Genomic DNA, 20,240 nt, shown 5'->3' on the forward strand with positions numbered 1-20,240 from the left:
CCTCCCTCTCCCCCTTCCCTCCCTCCCTCTCCCTCCTTCCCCCCCTTCCCGGCCCCTCCCTCTCCCTCCTTCCCTCTCCCCCCTTCCCTCCCTCCCTCTCCCCCCCTTCCCTCCCTCTCCCCCCCTCCCTCTCCCCCTTCCCCCCCTCCCTCTCCCCCCCTCTCCCTCCCTCTCCCCCTCCCTCTCCCCCCCCTCCCTCCCCCTCTCTCCCCCCCTCCCTCTCCCCCCCTCCCCCCTCCCTCCTTCCCTCCCTCCCCCTCCCCCTCCCTCCCTCTACCCCCTCCCTCTACCCCTCCCTCCCTCCCTCTACCCCTCCCCTCCCCCCCTCTCTCTCCCTCTCTCCCTCTCTCCCCCTCCCTCCCTCTCTCCCTCTCCCCCCTCCCTCCCCTCCCTCCCTCCTCCCCCTCCCTCTCTCCCCCCTCCCTTCCCCCCTCCCCTCCCTCTCTCCCTCCCTCCCCTCTCTCCCTCTCTCCCCCCCCCTCCCTCCCTCTCTCCCCCCCTCCCTCCCTCTCTCCCCCCCCCCTCCCTCCCTCTCTCCCCCCCCCTCCCTCCCTCTCTCCCCCCCCCCCTCCCTCTCTCCCCCCCTCCCTCCCTCTCTCCCCCCCTCTCTCCCCCCCCCTCCCTCCCTCTCTCCCCCCCTCCCTCCCCCCTCCCTCTCTCCCCCCCTCCCTCCCCCTCCCACTCTCCCCCCCTCCCTCCCCTCCCTCTCTCCCCCCTCCCTCTCTCCCCCCTCCCTCCCTCCCTCTCTCCCCCCTCCCTCTCTCTCTCCCTCCCTCTCTCCCCCCCACCCTCCTCTCTCCCCCCCCTCCCTCCCTCTCTCCCCCCCCTCCCTCCTCTCCCCCCTCCCTCCCTCTCTCCCTCCCCCTCCCTCCCTCTCTCCACCCTTTCTCCCCCCCCCTCCCTCCCTCCCTCTCTCCCCCCCCTCCCTCCCTCTCTCCCCCCCTCCCTCCCTCCCTCCCTCCCCCCCTCCCTCCCTCCCACCCTCTCTCCCCCCCTCCCTCCCTCCCTCTCTCCCCCCCCTCCCTCCCTCTCTCCCCCCCCTCCCTCCCTCCCTCTATCCCCCTCCTCCCTCTCTCCCCCCCTCCCTCTCTCCCCCCCTCCCTCTCCCCCCCTCCCTCTCTCCCCCCCCTCCCTCCCTCCCTCTCTCCCCCTCCCTCTCTCCCCCCTCCCTCTCTCCCCCCCCTCCCTCCCTCCCTCTCTCCCCCCTCCCTCCCTCTCTCCCCCCCTCACTCCCCTCCCCTCTCCCCCCCTCCCTCCCTCTCTCCCCCCCTCCTCCCTCTCTCCCCCCCTCCCTCCCTCTCTCCCCCTCCCTCCCCTCCCCCTCCCTCCTCTCCCCCCCTCCCTCCCTCTCTCCCCCCCTCCCTCTCTCCCCCCCTCCCTCTCTCCCCCCTCCCTCTCCCCCCCCTCCCTCTCTCCCCCCCTCCCTCTCTTCCCCTCCCTCCCTCTCTCCTCCCTCCCTCCCCCCCTCCCCCCCTCTCTCCCCTCCCCCCCCCTCTCTCCCCTCCCCCCCTCTCTCCCCTCCCTCTCTCTCTCTCCCCCCTCTCTCTTCCCCTCCTCTCTCCCACCCCTCCTCCACCTCTCTCCCGCTCCCCCCTATCTCCCTCCTTCTCTCCCCTCCCTCTCTCTCTCCCCCCCTCTCTCTTCCCCTCTCCCTCCCTCTCCCCCCTCCTCCTCTCTCTCCCCCCCCTCCCCTCTTCCACCCTCTATGGAACCTGTCTTTTTTGATACCCGTAGATAATTATTATTATGAAGGAAACAGAGTAAGTGATTTTCATTCTTTACTTGTCTTGGTAAGTGTGACTGACAGCTAGTTTGTGTCATTACATCAGCAAAGAAATGATACTAACCCAAGGTTATGTTTCTAGGATTTTGCGTGACACGTTCATAACAATTAATGCTCATATTTAACAGCTCAAAGAAGTGGCACTTGCCAACTTTGTGTTGCAGGCTCGGGTGGAGCGGATGGAGGAGACACAGAAAGAGCGTGAGGAATTCGAGAAGGGCACTACTGATGTTAAGCGCAAGCTTGGCGAGTGCCAGAAGAAAATGAAGGAGTTGGTAATGGCAGAAACCGACGATGCAAAGAAAGAGATTGAAAAATTAAGCAGTGAACTAAAACAGCTGAAAAAGGAAGAGAAGGATTGGGATAAGAAAGGGTCACAGCTGAAGAAGAAGGAGAAGTCAACGCCTTGGAATGTGGACACACTAAGTAAAGAGGGATTCAGTAAGGTTAGTGTCATCTTGAACCATCATTCCACACTGTCCACTGCATGTGGTGGAAATGTATTTCAAGAGAACTTCATAACTTCAGATAGTCCCTGCTTTCCCTCTCTATCCCCTTCCCCTTCCCAGTTCTCCCACCAGTCTTCCTGTCTCCGACTACATCCTATCTTTGTCCTGCCCCCTCCCCTGACATCAGTCTGAAGAAGAGTCCCCACCTGAAACGTCACGCATTTTTCTCTCCAGAGATGCTGCCTGACCTGCTGAGTTACTCCAGCATTTTGTGTCTACCTTGTATTTCAAGGGAGTTATTTTTCCCCTTTGATTTAACAATTAAAAGCCACAGACGATGTGGACATTTTGTAAATGTTGGCATTTTCATATTTCAATAGATAATAGGTGCAGGAGGAGGCCATTCGGCCCTTCGAGCCAGCACCCAATGTGATCATGGCTGATCATTCTCAATCAGTACCCCGTTCCTGCCTTCTCCCCATACCCCCTGACTCCGCTATCCTTAAGAGCTCTATCTAGCTCTCTCTTGAATGCATTCAGTGAATTGGCCTCCACTGCCTTCTGAGGCAGAGAATTCTACAGATTCACAACTCTCTGACTGAAAAAGTTTCTCCTCATCTCAGTTCTAAATGGCCTACCCCTTATTCTTAAACTGTGGCCCCTTGTTCTGGACTCCCCCAACATTGGGAACATGTTTCCTGCCTCTAACGTGTCCAACCCCTTAATAACCTTATACGTTTCGATAAGATCTCCTCTCATCCTTCTAAATTCTGTCCCTCAGAGCATTTTTAATGTAAGTTCAGAATCAAATGACGTTGAAACAGACGAAGATAAAGAAAAGAAACACAAGACCTTTGTGGAAAAGTATGAGAAACAGATCAAGCACTTTGGTAAGTAGCAATAACTTGAACTTTTCCAGTGACTGCCGCACTTTCTGTCAGCTTTCAAAATGTTAATATTCAGATTGTTGCACTGGCTTGGCATGGGATGAGAATGCCCGATGACAAATGTCGCCTGACAGAGAAAGCAATTGAGGTTGTGCAACTGAAACTGAACCAAAATCAGTTCTGGCCTGCTCTGGGTTGTCTGTTCACTTGGAGTCTCCTTTTGTAGTGTAAAATTTACACAGATGACCACTGAGCCTGTATGAACCAGAAAGAGCTTGAAATAGTTGGATTGGTCAATTTATTCTTTATTTTCTCTGCCTGCCCTTCAAATTCCTATTTTGCATACATTGTGGTGTTAGTCATGAGGTCGAATCAGCTATGACCACACTGGCACTCACAGTAAGGTGAACTCGTGCAGTAGGCTTTATTCCCAGCATCGAGCAACAGTGCAAGAAGGTACAGGTTCGCACAGGAGCATAGTCCTTCATCACTAAGGATGCACAGTTAATAAGGGGTCTTACACGTTCTCTCCTTTCTTCCTGCCCTGCTTCCTCTCATTCTTTCCCTTTTCCTTCCTGGCTGGAACTCCTGTGATTATAAAGGACAGCGCTGACAAGGATCAGATTAATTGGTCCAATAACCATTAATCTGACCCAACTGTCCAACTGTGGCTTTATTGCCTGTGGCCTCTGTTTATTCGAGGGTGCTGGTGTTTTCCGGCAGCCAAGCCCACTTGTAGTAGGCTTCTTCTGGCCTGTCTGCCAGTGACGGGGATCGGAGTGGACCTTGGGGAGGACCTCAGTTACATCGTCCAGACAGTTTTTGTTCTTGCTTTATTTTTATATTGGGCTCTATCTTTTGCACCAATCACGAAGTTCAAGGCAATCACAATTACTGGACAAGATGGGTAATATATTTTTATTTCCAATATAAAATGATCCAGTTTCCATTCCTCTGATTTATCTCTGATGTTTGCATTTTACAATCCAAATTGTTTTTTTTGGCTTTCTTTCAGCAGTTGTACATACTTTGTCACTCAGTTTTACTTTGCGTGTGTTTGCATGTGTGTGTGTGTGTGAGAGAGTGATCTGCTGCAAAATAACAGCAACGTTATTAACAATCAGTACAACAGGTGATTCCGACTTGAGTCTCCACTGTGTGTGTGTGGGAGAATCTGTCTAGAATGAGAGGTCTTTCACTAATCAAACGACACACAGTTTTTATGCGTTGTTAGGTGAATAGTCGCAAAGCCTGAAGCTTCATCAGTTTCAAGGGAGGAAGAAAAATAACTTTGTTGCCTATCTGTACACAGGCATACTCAGCCGCTGGGATGACAGCCAGAAATACCTGTCCGATAATCCCCACCTCGTGTGTGAGGAGACTGCCAATTACCTGGTCATCTGGTGCATCGATTTAGAAGTTGAAGAGGTACAGTGAGCAATTAGAAAATGGGCTATCCCCTAGTAAACTAGAATCCCTTTCCACGGTTTATCAAGATGATGACCAGTCTTTACCTCTGCGTTCTTTTCCTGCACTGTCCCGTCACGATGGCTGCCTGTTTATTAGATGTGATGTACTTTCCAAATAGTTAACAGCCACCAAAACGAGTCATTGCTTTGTGAGTTTCATTAAGGTCTAGGGGGAATAAAATAATCAGACCACGTGGCTAGGGTCTCCTAAGCTTGAGTGAGACGCTTCCTATTGAATTTGGTAAAACCCTTCAATATGACTCTGCTTAAATGTTGCAATGTACAGAGATTTGATCATATTCAGACTGATGAATGCGCTGTGTCGTATAATAGGGCAGGAGAATGGGGTTAGGAGGGAGAGATAGATCAGCCATGATTGAATGGCGGAATAGACTTGATGGGCTGAATGGCCTAATTCTGCTCCGAACACTTATGAATTTATGAGCTTGTGAGCTAGCTTTGCGTGATTATTGATGTTTGTTCCATAAGGACATGTTTGCTCATTATACTTACTGCGTATGTTTTACAGATATATAATTGTTTAAAAGCCACTTTAAATTCATCACTGTGGGGTTTACAGCATGATATTTTATCTAGCTTGCATGTGTAGATTATGTATCTCGGCCTCTGGGATTACTATTTCACACATGCGTATGCGTTATAATGTCGATAGGATAACTGGCCTCGAAGTGTTCTGTCACTGGAACCAGGTTAGAGTGTATCTTGGGACAGTTGGACCATTGGGAATGAAATGAAAGTCCTACTTAAATTGAAGCAAAGTCATGGGATAAGAATTTGCTGTGTCATTGAGCGTGACTACAACTAGTCTTCAGAGTGCCTGTTAAAAATAATATTAAAATTATTTTTCATGGATTCCCTCTCCAGAAACATGCTCTAATGGGGCAGGTAGCCCACCAAACAATTGTAATGCAGTTTATCCTGGAACTTGCCAAGAGCCTTAAAGTGGACCCAAGAGCTTGTTTCCGACAGTTCTTCACAAAAATCAAGGTATGGAAAAGGATTGCTGTGGTTATATTTTCAGGCAGTTTGAGTCTCTTTGTTTCAGACTATCTCCCTGTGGACTAAAAAAATCATATTTTTCAGTGTGATATAACTGCATCAGATACCTTTTTATCTTGACTGTTGACAAGTGTGGTGACAAGGAACTGCAGATGCTGACTTATACCGAGGGATACACAGTGTTGGTGTAAATGAGCAGGTCAGGCAGTCTGAAGAAGGATCCCCACCAAAAACGTCACCTATCTGTGTTCTCCGGCAAGACTGCCTGACCCATTGATTTACTCCAGCCCTTTGTGTCCTGACTGTTGACACGTTTTGCCTATTTCAACAAACATAATGAAATGCCTGTTATTAATTCTATTATATTGAATCAGAGACATTGAGGTGTTTACAATGATCTTTCCAGACAGCTGATAAACAGTACGTTGACGCGTTTAACGATGAACTTGAAGCCTTTAAGGAGCGGGTCAGAGGTCGGGCTCAAGCAAGGATAGAAAAGGCAATGAAGGAATATGAAGAGGAGGAACGCCAGAAGCGCATGGGACCTGGTGGGCTTGACCCTGTGGAAGTGTATGAAAATCTTCCAATAGTGAGTAGATCATTGTAAATTGATACTTTTGCTCTGGGGAAGATTATTTAATGTTGCATCATTGTCGCATCAGAGGTAACGTTCTACTGAGTCGTTCTCCCATCTGTGTCCTTCGCTGATTTGTGGTAACTCCCCATTAACTGGGAATTGTAGTTTTAAATTCTACATTGTTACAGTTCTACTAGAAGCTTTACCAATTCAAGCAGTTTCCTTGTGTTAATTCCCAATTAATTTTGAGGTATTTAAGTTTCCTTTTGTTGTGCAGGTTTTAAAACTTTGCAACATTGCTCATAACTTTGTTGGTTAATTTTGCAGGAGATGAAGAATTGTTTTGATGCAAAAGATATTCAGTTGTTACAGGATGTCATCAGCAAAATGGACCCAACAGTAAGTAATTCCAATGGCTCACACAATATCCAACATCATTCATTGCTTAATTCTGTCCTGATGGTATTTTTTTCCCCCATGGGGTGCTGCTCCTCCTCCCAAATTCTAAATTTTGTGATCTTCACCGCTGAACGCATGGTGTGATTTTATGAATGAAAGGATTTAATGGATTGTGCAAGTTCCGTCACAGTGCCAACTCTTGTCTGAGTTATCTTGAACGCAATTTCAGGGCAGCACTTGGAGTGCAGAGCAATTTGGTGGCCTGCTGCCTTGGAGAGGAAATGTATTTGAAGATTCCTTAATGAATGGGGACAAATGAGAAAATAATCTTGGAGCTGACTGAACTCAATAAAGCAATTTTAAAATATAATGAAAATGTAATGGTGGTTTAAGGATTCCGAATTGGATTTTGTAATTAAAAAGAATGACACTGCTGTGTTCTCTTTAAACATTTATCAGTCTCGGGGTGTGCAAACCCTGGATCAGAGCTTGGACCACAGTGGCAAATGCACCATCAACTTAAACATAGGTTTAAGGCGAGGGGGAAACATTTAATAGGAATCTGAGGGGTAACTTTTTCCACACTAACGGCAGTGGGTGAATGAAACGGGCTGTTGGAGCAGGTGCTATCTCAATGTTTAAGAAACAGTTAGACGAGTACATGGATAGATCAGGTTTGGAAGGATATGGGCCAAACGGAGTCAGACGGGACTAGTTTAGATGGAACATGTTGGCCGGTGTTGTTTCAGGGCCTGTTTCCATGTTATATAACTCCAACTGAAATAAAGGGACACTTAAGATTGGCACTGTTATTGATGTGTTCCCCCAGTTTCTAATTGGGTCAGTGACCCCCCGCCTTCCCAGCTGGAAGTTGGACATATCTCCATGTTACATTTTGGTCATGTTTGATTGTAGTAACTTGATGGTTCACCGTGCATTCTAAAACAAAAAATGGCCAACTGCATGAGATACTGAAGGCTTTCCTGAAGCCATGCAGCAGTGATTCCTTTTGCCTTTTGTGCTTGTTTAGTTTAAATAAAAATGAATCCACTCTGAATCTTCCAGGAAGCCAAGTGCCACATGCAGCGCTGCATTGACTCTGGACTATGGATCCCTAATGCAAAGGCAGCTGAGGAGGAAGGAGAGAAGAATACTGGGGAAGAGGATCCTGTATATGAAGAAGTTAAAAAGGAAGCCACAGAAGAAAAATAGACCTGTTGTTGTGTAATTGCTAGCTTTAAGTGCTGTGCTTAGATACAGATCCATTGGGGTTGACATAAATTGAATATCAGTCTATTGAATGAAAGCTGAAAGTCTGACACATCAAATGCTTTTTTGTATTTTAATAAATATACAAGTTTTGACAGCCTCGATCTAGACTGCTTCACTATTTGCAGTAACTCACTGGATCCACTGGTAACTGCAAAACAAAAACTAATGTCAGAGTAAGTCACTGTTTTTCAATTGCTTCATTAGCCATTTCAGATGGTGTTGAGCCATGCAGACAAGGGGAGTGCCAATTTTGACTCCTACACTGCTGAGTTACCCCATTAGACCCTGCACTGATGTCTTCAAGGCTTCTACTGAAGGATTGGCTCACTGGAGAGAGAGAATGGTAATGCTGTGAAGCTATGCCCCACATAAATTTAATGTAGAGGGAAAGATAGCACACAAACTCATGGCTTGCTTGGATTTTATGACAAATGTCACCTAATTGAGGTAATAGTTTGGAAGGAAACAAAAGACAAGGCTAAAATTGGAGTGGGAATGATCCGACAAAATATTTTGTACTTTTAAAAACAAAATGTGGAATCTATGCTCACAAAGTTAAACGTAGTTCTGACCGGCAAAGTAGTTAATATAATGTGGCGTCTTTGAGCTATCACTTCAGCCAAATATTTGTCTACCCACGATCACACTTTCAGGTATTGCGAGGGAAAGCAGAAGAGTTGACAAAATGTCATAGGCCTTTGGATTTTGAGTGTTTGGGTTCTGGTACATCAATATTTCATTTAAGTTACTGGTTAGGCAATTTTAATAGGTGCTTTTATCCTGGGTGAAAACATCATTGCATTGTCTGTAGAAAAGAACTGCAGATGCTGGTTTAAATCGAAGGTAGACACAAAATGCTGGAGTAACTCAGCGGGACAGGCAGCACCTCTGGAGAGAAGGAATGGATGATTTCGGGTTGAGAACCTTCTTCAGACCCTTCAGTCTAAAGAAGGGTCTCGACCCGAAACGTCACCCATTCCTTCTCTCCAGAGATGCTGCCTGTCCCGCTGAGTTACTCCAGCATTTTGTATCTACCATCGCATTGTCTGTGCTGGGTTTGACTACTTAAGTTCTGTACATTTATTTTAATGAAACTGCACACTGAACACATTGTGACTCAGAATAGTCAATCAGCTAAGGCCAATGTTACTGCTGTGACCTGTTTGATCTGAGACGGTTGATGCTTATGAGCAAGGTAGTTATTGTATCATTTTTCTTGTTACTGGCCACTATGTATGCAAATAAAAATGTGATGCAGTAAACTGCTTCCGTGCTGTTGTGTGCCTCAGTAAGTTGTAAGAGTAGTTTCTTGCCCAAATGTCATTCTGTACAGGGCTAATGAGGGTGCAAATGGAACATTTTAATAAGGAAGTAGATAGTAGATTTTAAGGTTTCTGATTTTCATTAACAATCTGACATTAGTTTCTTTACATTTTAGTCCCTTTACATTTTAGACAATAGACAATAAGTGCAGGAGTAGGCCATTCGGCCCTTCGAGCCAGCACCGCCATTCAATGTGATCATGGCTGATCATTCTCAATCAGTACCCCGTTCCTGCCTTCTCCCCATACCCCCTGACTCCGCTATCCTTAAGAGCTCTATCTAGCTCTCTCTTGAATGTATTCAGAGAATTGGCCTCCACTGCCCTCTGAGGCAGAGAATTCCACAGATTCACAACTCTCTGAAAAAGTTTTTCCTCATCTCTGTTCTAAATGGCCTACCCCTTATTCTTAAACTGTGGCCCCTGGTTCTGGACTCCCCCAACATTGGGAACATGTTTCCTGCCTCTAATGTGTCCAACCCCTTAATAATCTTATACGTTTCGATAAGATCCCCTCTCATCCTTCTAAATTCCAGTGTATGTATTCTCCCCAATTAAAACTTGTAGTGAATCTGATCAGTGTATTTCTGATATTAGTTAATTTTTTTGTCTTCAAGGCTTCTACTGAAGGATTGTCTCACTGGAGAGAGAATAGTAATTTGTCGGCTTTATAATAGTTTATATATTTATATGTATTTTCTCAGCGATAAATCACTTCTCAATACATCTCTCTATATTTATGGATTCTTTAATGCTAGACAGCACCTTTTACTGCAATGAAAATATCCCAAAGCATATTGTTGAATAGTTATCAAGCTAGTTATCAATAATTAACACCAAGTTTCTTAAAGAAATGCAAGGATAAGTGAGCAAAGGCAGTTAAAGAATTAAGTTTTAGGGTGTGACTTGAAGGAAGGAGGGAGGGAGTCATAATTGTTTAGCAAGTTAATTCCAGAGATTAGGTGTGGGAAGGAACTTCAGGTGCTGGTTTAAACTGAAGATAGACACAAAAAGCTGGAGTAACTCAATGGATCAAGCAGAATCTCTGGAGACAAGGAATAGATGGCATTTCGAGTTGAGACTCTTCTTCAGACCCGTCTCGACCTGATAGGTCACCTATTCCTTGTCTCTGCTTGGACCACTGAATTACTCCAGGTTTTTGTGCCCATCTCCAAAGTTTAGGTTCCTGGCAACTGAAGGTATGGGCACCAACAGTGAAGTGACATATCCTGGAGGATTCTAAGAGAGCAGATTAAAAAATATAGAGAACTCTGAGTCCCTGGGTTTTCCCATGTTTATAGGCAAAATGAGGACATGATCCAAATATAAATGATTTCTGAATTCTATTAATTTTACAATATAATTATCACGAGTATATCCTTTGGTATTTAAAGCATAACAGATTTATTACTCTAGATAATTACATAATAATATTTTTAGAATTTTGCTTTTTGATAACGTGGCTGTGCTGTCAAGTAAGATTTTCAGCTTCCCTATTTGTTATTTGACGGGTCTCGACCCGAAACGTCACCCATTCCGGCTCTCCAGAGATGCTGCCTGTCCCGCTGAGTTACTCCAGCATTTTGTGTCTATCTTCGGTGTAAACCAGCATCTGCAGTTCCTTCCCACACGTTATTTGCCAGTGGTTGGTTGAACCACAAGATGGGGCAGCATGCCTCTCAATTTTTAATCCAAAACTGAAGTTTTAAAACAATCTAAAAAAACACTATAAACTAAACGAGTGTAGAAACAAACATCCTGTGGTCTTTCATTAATAATTTTCCACTTCTTGCTGTGCTGATCTCACCTATGTGTATATTCTCTGTGGTCTAGTGTTTTGATGTAGAAACATTGAAAATGGGTGCAGGAACAGGCCATTCAGCCCTTCGAGCCAGCACCACCATTCAATATGATCATGGCCTATCATCCAAAATCAATACCTGTTCCAGCTTTATCCCCATATCCCTTGATTCCTTTAGCTCGCAAGAGCTGAATCTAACTCTCTTGAAAACATCCAGTAAATTGGTCTTCACTGCCTTCTGTTGCAGAGAATTCCACAGATTTACAACTCTGAGTGAAATGGTTTTCCCTCATCTCAGTCCTAAATGGCCTACCCCTTATTCTTAAAGTGTGACCCCTGGTTCTGGACTCCCCCAACATGGGAAACATGTGAGGTACATGATTAAATATAGTTGTTCAGTTGTTCACACTGGATCAGGATATCTGGTATCAAGTGCAATATATTCAAGTTTGCATATGTTACAAAGATAGATGGCAGTGTAGTTGTGTGAAGGATGTACTGATGCCTATGCAGGATATTGATAGTCTAATTAAACATTCGAGGAAATGGCAGACAAAATATAAAGTGGAAAAGTGTGAAGTTTGGTTTAAGTAGAAATGGTGAATATTTTGCTGAAAGGTGAGAGATTGAAATCAGTGTGTGTTCAGAAGGACCTTAGTGTTCTTGCACACCAATTAGTGAAAATTAACATGGAAGTACAAGTAATTAGGGAAGCATGATCTTTATGTTGACCTTTATTTCAAGCAAATTTGAGTGCAAGAATAAAATTTCATATTTTCATACAATGTAGAAGGGGGTCAGAGCAATGAACTGAGTCAATGCTGGCTTTCACATCAATCTATCCCACCACTGATTTTTCAGTTCCCTATTTTTTATTACATGGCCATTAGTATCTGCCATGCACTTACACAGAGGAGTAGTTTACAGCAGCTGGCTTTCTTTTGGTTGTAGGTGGAAACTGGAGCACGTGGGAAATCCAAATGATTGTATAATGTGCAAGGTCCATACAGCACTGAAAGTCAGGATTATATTGGGGTTGCTGTGAGATACCTGCACTAACCACACATGTATGGCATTGTATAGGGTCCTGGTGAGATCATGTCCATCATCTATATACTAAAACCATTGTTTGTTTGTTTGTGCCTGAACTACAGCCAAATCGGTACACGATAGCCTGACAATTTTAGGCCCACCTAACTCACCATCATCCCTTTGGTGCTAATGGAAGAAGTTTCATTGAAATCGGTGTTATATTTTTAAAGTTATTCACATTTTTAAGTTTAAATCTATCTCCTAGGGAGGGAGGGGGGAGGATAAGGGGGGTTGGGGATGGAGTGAGAGGGAGGGGATGGGGAAGGGAAGGGGGGAGGGAGTGGAGGGAGGTGGGGAGGGGAGGGAGTGGGAGGGGAGGGGGTAGTGGGGGAGGAGAGGTTGCTGCAGCAATGCAGGAGAGGTTTGGGCCCAATAAATGTCTAGTCCTACTATATAAATGTCTATTCCTACTAAGGAAAGATTATCTTGTGCTAAAAGGATCAATTAAGGTTTGTCAATTAATTGCCGTGATGAGGATTTGTCCTGTAAAGACAGATTAGGTGGACTGAGTCTTTCCTCTAAAGTTTAGGATAATAAAGGGTAATCTCATGGAAAATACAAAGTTCTTATAGGATATGATGCAGTGGAGGTTTTCCTAAACGTTTCCTGTACCTTCTGTGCCAAGAAGCAGGGATCGATAAAAAATTGAGGTTGAAGATAACAAGGAAAATTTTCATACAGAGGAGAGTGAATATTTGGATTTCTTTACCCAAAATAAATTCAATCAATGACTGTTGCAAGATCTGGGATTCATGCAGAAAAGTGCTATTCAGGTGAAATGAATGATTGCTCATGTTTCTGTCTTTTTTCTAAGTGGGATACACAGCTGAAATCTTAGAAATATATATTTTTGATGCATTTATGGGACATGGACATTGCTGGCAAAGCCAGATACTCCTACCCATTGCCAATTGCCCTTGGAAAGATGTTGGTGAGCTACTCTGTTGAACCACAGCAGTCCATGTTATGAAAATGCCTCCACAATGCTGTTGCATAGGAAGCACCAAGACCTTGAGCCAGCATTGATGAAGGAACAGTGATAATTTGTACCTAAAAAAGACACAAAGTGCTGGAGTAACTCAGTGGATCAGGCAGCATGTCTGGAGATCATGGATAGGTGACATTTCGGGTCAGGACCCTTCTTCATACTGATTGTGGTGGGTTTGAGGTGGCGTGGGGGAGAAGAAAGGTGGAAGAGGGGAGGAGCAGGACAAGGTGGAAGAGGGGAGGAGCAGGACAAGGTGTTCCTTGGTGTTTGTCAGTTTTTTCCTTCTTGATGATTGAGGTTGCTGGTTTAAGAAGTATTATTCTGACAGCCTGAGAGGATTGTTGCATTACATTTTGCAGATGATGTATCTTATACTCATTGGTACATGACTAACGGCTGGAGTGAACAAGACACCACTTAAGTAGCTGGGTTTTCCCTGGAGATTGTTGAGCTTCATGAAAGTTACAGTCCCCTGTCAAGCAGACCGTATTCTGTCATGTTCCTCGTTCGTCTTTGTTTAGGAATGAGGAAGGTCGTGACTCATTGCAGTTTCTGACCTGTTCTTTTAGCTCCATGCTGCCATTTCTGGTAAGGGATATCCTCTCAAAAGTCCTCAATCTGCATATCATTAGGTTAGGCTTGTTGTAAACAATTTTACAACATTGGGGGCAGAATCAACAACTTGATGATCATCACAAGTCACTTAATTATTTTAGGTTAATCAAAATAATTATATTTCATATTCTATCTTTCAATCTGTCCCAATATTTCATTTCACAATCACAGCCTTTCATTGTTTGCAATATTTAATCAAATATATTGCTGCTTTCTGTTCCAAATTCTACAAGGTTATAGATGTGACTGTGCAATCTGCATTATAATTTTAATGGTTTTATACTTTAATGTGAATATCAAATTCCCTCGTCTTAGCAATAATTTCGATGAATCCATTTGAATGGTATCTAACTTCTCTTACCCTCTGCTATATTATCTTTGCACACATTATACTGAGATCAAGGTCACTGTTTGAATGTCACAACAACTGGCTCTCAGGCTGGTCCCAGTGGAGTTTCCCAGCTCACTGCTGCCCGGATTTAGTAATTTCTATTTCTGGTCTGTACTGTTTTCTGTGGTATAATCTGTGATTTCTCCAACCAGCCACTCAAACCTTGAATGTTGCAACTGTACACCTTTGGCTTCACGAATGCAAAGAAACTTTTAAAAAATGTAATCATAATTTTTATCTATCATTTGTGATTATTTTGTTGCCTGTAGTTATTGACCTCTGAGAAAAACATGATCTAACAGAATCCATGCGAGTAATTACTTTAAAGTATTCATTTTGTTAGAGCCATTAAACACATGATCCAAGCGTCTCGACCAGCTTCTGCAGTTTCTTCCTACACATTCACAGATTATTTTCTGGTTAAAAGTTTCTGTTGTCCCTCAGGTGGCCACTAAATGCTGATGCAATTGCCAAAACATAATATCAGGAGACTTCTGATCCCTTGATGGAGTGCTAAGCTGTACATTAAGTTATAATATTCTCTCAGTTGGTCTTCAGATGCCACTCAACCGAGATAACCTTAATTTAACGGTTTTTAAAGTAACTAGGCAAGTTTCTGGCCTTGATAACTATCCAACAATGGTATCTTTAATCTGGTGAACTATCCACAAGATGTTCCACAGGAACACAAATTAATTAAAATGTTACAGATATCCGAGACAAAAGCTGGAACAAAGGAGTGTTTTACAGATAGAAAGGTTTCGAAAGGATTTCCAGAGTTCAGGACCAAGATTCAGGTGAAAGCACTGTAAAACACTCCTTTGTTCCAGCTTTTGTCTCGGATATCTGTAAAATTTTAATTAATTTGTGTTCCTGTGGAACATCTTGTGGATAGTTCACCAGATTAAAGATGCCATTGTTGGATCAGGTAGGTCCAGGCAGGCAGACTGAGCAAAGGTGTTCAGCGAAACGATCATCCCAGTCTATGTTTGGTCTTGCTGATGTATGAGTCCACTTCTTGAACAACGGATACAGTAGACAATAGATGCAGGAGTTGGCCATTCGGCCCTTCGAGCCAGCACCGCCATTCACTGTGAGTATGGCTGATCATGCACAATCAGTACCCTGTTCCTGCCCTCTCCCCATATCCCTTGACTCCACTATCATTAACTCTCTTGAAAGCATCCAGAGAATTGGCCTCCACTGCCTTCTGTGCCAGAGAATTCCACAGCTTCACAACTCTCTGAGTGAAAAACATTTTTCCTCATCTCCATGCTAAAAAAAGCTTTTCCTCATCTCCGTTCTAAATGAGGTTGGAGGAGGTGCAAGTGAATCTCTGCCTCACCTGAAACAGTGAAGTGTAAGAAAATAACTGCAGATGCTGGTACAAATCGAAGGTATTTATTTCACAAAATGCCGGAGTAACTCAACAGGTCAGGCAGCATCTCAGGAGAGAAGGAATGGGTGACGTTTCAGGTCGAGACCCTTCTTCAGACTGATGTCAGGGGGGCGGGACAAAGGAAGAATATAGGTGGAGACAGGAAGATAGAGGGAGAACTGGGAAGGGGGAGGGGAAGAGAGGGACTGAGGAACTATCTAAAGTTGGAGAAGTCAATGTTCATACCGCTGGGCTGCAAGCTGCCCAAATGAAATATGAGGTGCTGTTCCTCCAATTTCCAGTGGGCCTCACTATGGCACTGGAGGAGGCCCATGACAGAAAGGTCAGACTGGGAATGGGAGGGGGAGTTGAAGTGCTCAGCCACCGGGAGATCAGGTTGGTTAAGGCGGACTGAGCGAAGGTGTTGAGCGAAACGATCATCCCAGTCTACGTTTGGTCTTGCTGATGTATAAGTCCACTTCTTGAACAACGGATACAGTAGACAATAGATGCAGGAGTAGGCCATTCGGCCCTTCGAGCCAGCACCGCCATTCACTGTCAGCATGGCTAATCATGCACAATCAGTACCCCGTTCCTGCTCTCTCCCCATATCCCTTGACTCCGCTATCATTAACTCTCTCCTGAAAGCATCCAGAGAATTGGCCTCCACTGCCTTCTGTGCCCGAGAATTCCACAGCTTCACAACTCTCTGAGTGAAAAACATTTTTCCTCATCTCCATGCTAAAAAAAGCTTTTCCTCATCTCCGTTCTAAATGAGGTTGGAGGAGGTGCAAGTGAATCTCTGCCTCACCTGAAACAGTGAAGTGTAAGAAAATAACTGCAGATGCTGGTACAAATCGAAGGTATTTATTTCACAAAATGCTGGAGTAACTCAGCAGGTCAGGCAGCATCTCAGGAGAGAAGGAATGGGTGATGTTTCGGGTCGAGACCCTTCTTCAGACTGATGTCAGGGGGGCGGGACAAAGGAAGGATATAGGTGGAGACAGGAAGATAGAGGGAGAACTGGGAAGGGGAGAGGAAGAGAGGGACTGAGGAACTATCTAAAGTTGGAGAAGTCAATGTTCATACCGCAGGGCTGCAAGCTGCCCAAACGAAATACGTGGTGCTGTTCCTCCAATTTCCGGTGGGCCTCACTATGGCACTGGAGGAGGCCCATGACATAAATGTCAGACTGTGAGTGGGAGGGGGAGTTGAAGTGCTCAGCCACCGGGAGATCAGGTTGGTTAAGGCGACCTGAGCGAAGGTGTTGAGCGAAACGATCGCCGAGCCTGTGTTTGGTTTCGCCGATGTAAAGAAGTTGACATCTAGAGCTGCGGATGCAATAGATGCTCCAGAACAAGGGGTCACAGTTTAAGGATAAGGGGGAAGTCTTTTAGGACCGAGATGAGAAAGTTTTTTTTCACACAGAGAGTGGTGAATCTGTGGAATTCTCTGCCACAGAAGGTAGTCGAGGCCAGTTCATTGGCTATATTTAAGAGGGAGTTAGATGTGGCCCTTGTGGCTAAAGGGATCAGGGGGTATGGAGAGAAGGCAGGTACGGGATACTGAGTTGGATGATCAGCCGACTCAGGTTCGATCCTGACTACGGGTGCTGCACTGTAAGGAGTTTGTACGTTCTCCCCGTGACCTGCGTGGGTTTTCTCCGAGATCTTCGGTTTCCTCCCACACTCCAAAGGCGTACAGGCATGTAGGTTAATTGGCTGGGTAAAGGTAAAAATTGTCCCTAGTGGGTGTAGGATAGTGTTAATGTGCGGGGATCGCTGGGCGGCACGGACTTGGTGGGCCGAAAAGGCCTGTTTCCGGCTGTATATATATGATATGATATGATATTGAATGGCGGTGCAGGCTCGAAGGGCCGAATGGCCTACTCCTGCACCTATTTTCTATGTTTCTATGAGGTTGGAGGAGGTGCAGGTGAACCTCTGTCTCACCTGGAAAGATTGTTTGGGTCCTCGGATGGAGTTGAGGGGGGAGGTAAAGGGACAGGTGTTACAAACAGTGAGGGGATGGGTCGAATGTCTTCAACAAAAAAGGACTACAACTCCCAACATGCCGTGCGAGCGGAAGCGCCGGGCGTGTCGTCAGTTCCGGGAGGTGGGTGTTGCGGACGCCAGGGAGCGAGGCGGCGGCGGTGGTGACGGGAGGAGGAGGAGGTGGAGGAGGTGGAAGCTCGACCCGGGAGCGGCGGCGGCGGCGGCGGAGGCGATCCGTGGGGGAATCGCCGACGGATTAGGGCTCTCGTTCAGACTGTCCGGAGGTCGACGTCAGACTGTCAAGAATCGGGATCGTCAGCGAGCGGCCTGGCAGCGGAAAGGCCCCCGGCCCTGCTTCACTGGCCCCGGCAGCAGCCAGCGCTGAGGCTGAGGCTGAGCCTGAGGTTGTGCAACTCGCCAGTGAAGGTAAACCAGCCCCAGATCTTGCTCTTGACAACAGCACGACAGTCACTCTCTGCACTGAACGGCGCCTCCAGCCCACAGCCTTGAAAAGAAAGAGGGAGAGAAAAAAAAAAGTCCCAACATTTATGCAATATGAATGCAGAAACAGGGACGGTTCAAGTATCAGGGTGCAGGAATGAATAAAGCAAAAGATAGACACAAAATACTGGAGTAACTCAGCGGGACAGGCAGCATTTCTGGAGAGAAGTGTAGGAAAATAACTGCAGATGCTGGTACAGATCGAAGGTATTTATTCACAAAATACTAGAGTAACTCAGCGGGACAGGCAGCATCTCTGGAGAGAAGTGTAGGAAAATAACTGCAGATGCTGGTACAGATCGAAGGTATTTATTCACAAAATACTGGAGTAACTCAGCGGGACAGGCAGCATTTCTGGAGAGAAGTGTAGGAAAATAACTGCAGATGCTGGTACAGATCGAAGGTATTTATTCACAAAATACTGGAGTAACTCAGCGGGACAGGCAGCATCCCTGGAGAGAAGTGTAGGAAAATAACTGCAGATGCTTGTACAGATCGAAGGTATCACAAAATGCAGAAGAATCAGTCTGAAGAAGGGTCTCGACCCCAAACGTCACCCATTCCTTCTCTCCCGAGATGCTGCCTGAACTGCTGAGTTACTCCAGCATTTTGTGAATAAATACCTTCGATTTGTACCAGCATCTGCAGTTATCTTCTTATACAAAATGCTGGAGTAACTCAGCCGGTTTCAGGCAGCATCTCTGGAGAGAAGGAATGGGTGACGCAGAGTGACCCCGTCTTCAGACACAGTCACTGAAACGTCACCGATTCCCTCTCTCCTAGATGCTGCCCGATCTCTGGAGAGAAGGAATGGGTGACGTTTTGAGTCGAAACCCTTCTTCAGACTGAGGGTCAGGGGACTGAGAGACTAGAGATATGGAAGGGTAAGGTGTGAAATTGACAGATCTGAAGAAGGGTTCCGACCTGAAATGTTTTTTGTTTTTTTTCCCTAATCAGATGTGCAGCACTTTGGTCAACGTGGGTTGTTTTTAAATGTGCTATACAAATAAAATTGACTTGACTTGAAATGTCACCCATTCCTTCTCTCCAGAGATGCTGCCTGTCCCTTGTCTATTGTCCCGTTGAGTTACTCCAGCATTTTGATGTAAACCATCTTCGATGTAAACTAGCATCTGCAGTTTATTCCTACACTGATCAAAGCTGACGATGATCAAGGACATGTAGAATGGTTCGTTGTTGGCTGGGGGGGGGGGGGGGGGGGGGGGGAAGTGACAACGAGGCATACAAACAGTAAAATTAATGAGGAGGACAGTGAAAATGGTCGGAGAACTAGGGCGGGGGAAGGTCGGAGAGAGAGGGAACGCAAGGGCTAGTTGAAGTTAGAGAAATCAATATTCATATCGTTGGGTGTTGAATAAAGGAACATGAGAGGAGAGAAAACAAACGGATAATAGCAAGATGTTGATGTCACGAATGAGGCAATGGACTGATAGTGGATAGGAACAGTGAGTCACATTTAGATATTGGGTGCACATATATATTGTAAATGTTTAGTTTAGTTTAGAGATACAGCGTGGAAACAGGCCCTTCAGCCCACGGGGTCCGCGCCGACCAACGATCCCTGTACATTAACACTATCCTATACGCACTAGGGACAATTTTTACATTTACCAAGCCAATGAACCTACAAACCTGTACGTCTTTGTGGTGTGGGAGGAAACTGAAGATCTCGGAGAAAACCCACACAGGTCACGGGAAGAACGTACAAACTCCATACAGACAGCACCCGCAGTCGGGATCGAACCCAGGTCTCCGGCGCTGCATTCGCTGACAGGCAGCAACTCTACCACCACTCTGCCCGTTAAAATGCAAAATTGCAAAGGAAAGAAGCAGTTGAAATTGAAATTAAAACTGCCCTCCTGTGTGAAAAATAATAATCAATTTCACCTCACGAGAGGTGACAGCGATTGAAAACAAATAACAATGGATTGGGGAATGATGGAGTATAGTGTATGTGGTATATCCATAACGATGGATGGATTGTAGATCATAATGTCATAAGTGATAGGAGCAGAATTAGGTCATTCGGCCCATCAAGTCTACTCCGCCATTCAATCGTGGCTGATCTATCTCTCCCTCCTTGCCCCATTCTCCTGCCTTCCCCCCGTAACTCCTGACACCCGTATTAATCAAGAATAATGGAGATCAGTATAGAAAGGATGTGTAGGAAGGAGGTGCAAATGCTGGTTAAAACTGAAGATAGACACAAAAAGCTGGAGTAACTCAGCGGGACAAGCAGCATCTCTGGAGAGAAGGAATGGGTGATGTTTTGGGTCAAGACC

General features: G+C 45.6%; 2 protein-coding genes across 2 annotated transcripts in view; both read left to right on the forward strand.

The window, feature by feature from the left end:
• cdc37 (cell division cycle 37 homolog (S. cerevisiae)) overlaps nucleotides 1-9,118 on the forward strand; it is a 14,429-nt gene extending 5,311 nt beyond the window's left edge. Inside the window, exons 2-8 of the mRNA XM_078429488.1 lie at nucleotides 1,948-2,229; nucleotides 3,014-3,122; nucleotides 4,432-4,547; nucleotides 5,474-5,596; nucleotides 6,015-6,197; nucleotides 6,513-6,584; nucleotides 7,650-9,118. Of these exons, the coding sequence (XP_078285614.1) occupies nucleotides 1,948-2,229; nucleotides 3,014-3,122; nucleotides 4,432-4,547; nucleotides 5,474-5,596; nucleotides 6,015-6,197; nucleotides 6,513-6,584; nucleotides 7,650-7,796 (1,032 nt within the window). The 3' untranslated portion in view covers nucleotides 7,797-9,118. The remainder of the gene's footprint in view (nucleotides 1-1,947; nucleotides 2,230-3,013; nucleotides 3,123-4,431; nucleotides 4,548-5,473; nucleotides 5,597-6,014; nucleotides 6,198-6,512; nucleotides 6,585-7,649) is intronic.
• An 8,527-nt stretch (nucleotides 9,119-17,645) lies between these two features.
• The window catches only part of tyk2 (tyrosine kinase 2), a 77,307-nt gene continuing 74,712 nt past the window's right edge, over nucleotides 17,646-20,240 (forward strand). The window contains exon 1 of the mRNA XM_078429614.1: nucleotides 17,646-17,862. The gene's annotated coding sequence lies outside the window, so the exon portion shown is untranslated. The remainder of the gene's footprint in view (nucleotides 17,863-20,240) is intronic.

Source organism: Rhinoraja longicauda, chromosome 37, assembly GCF_053455715.1.
Source record: "Rhinoraja longicauda isolate Sanriku21f chromosome 37, sRhiLon1.1, whole genome shotgun sequence".
NCBI lineage: Eukaryota > Metazoa > Chordata > Chondrichthyes > Rajiformes > Arhynchobatidae > Rhinoraja > Rhinoraja longicauda.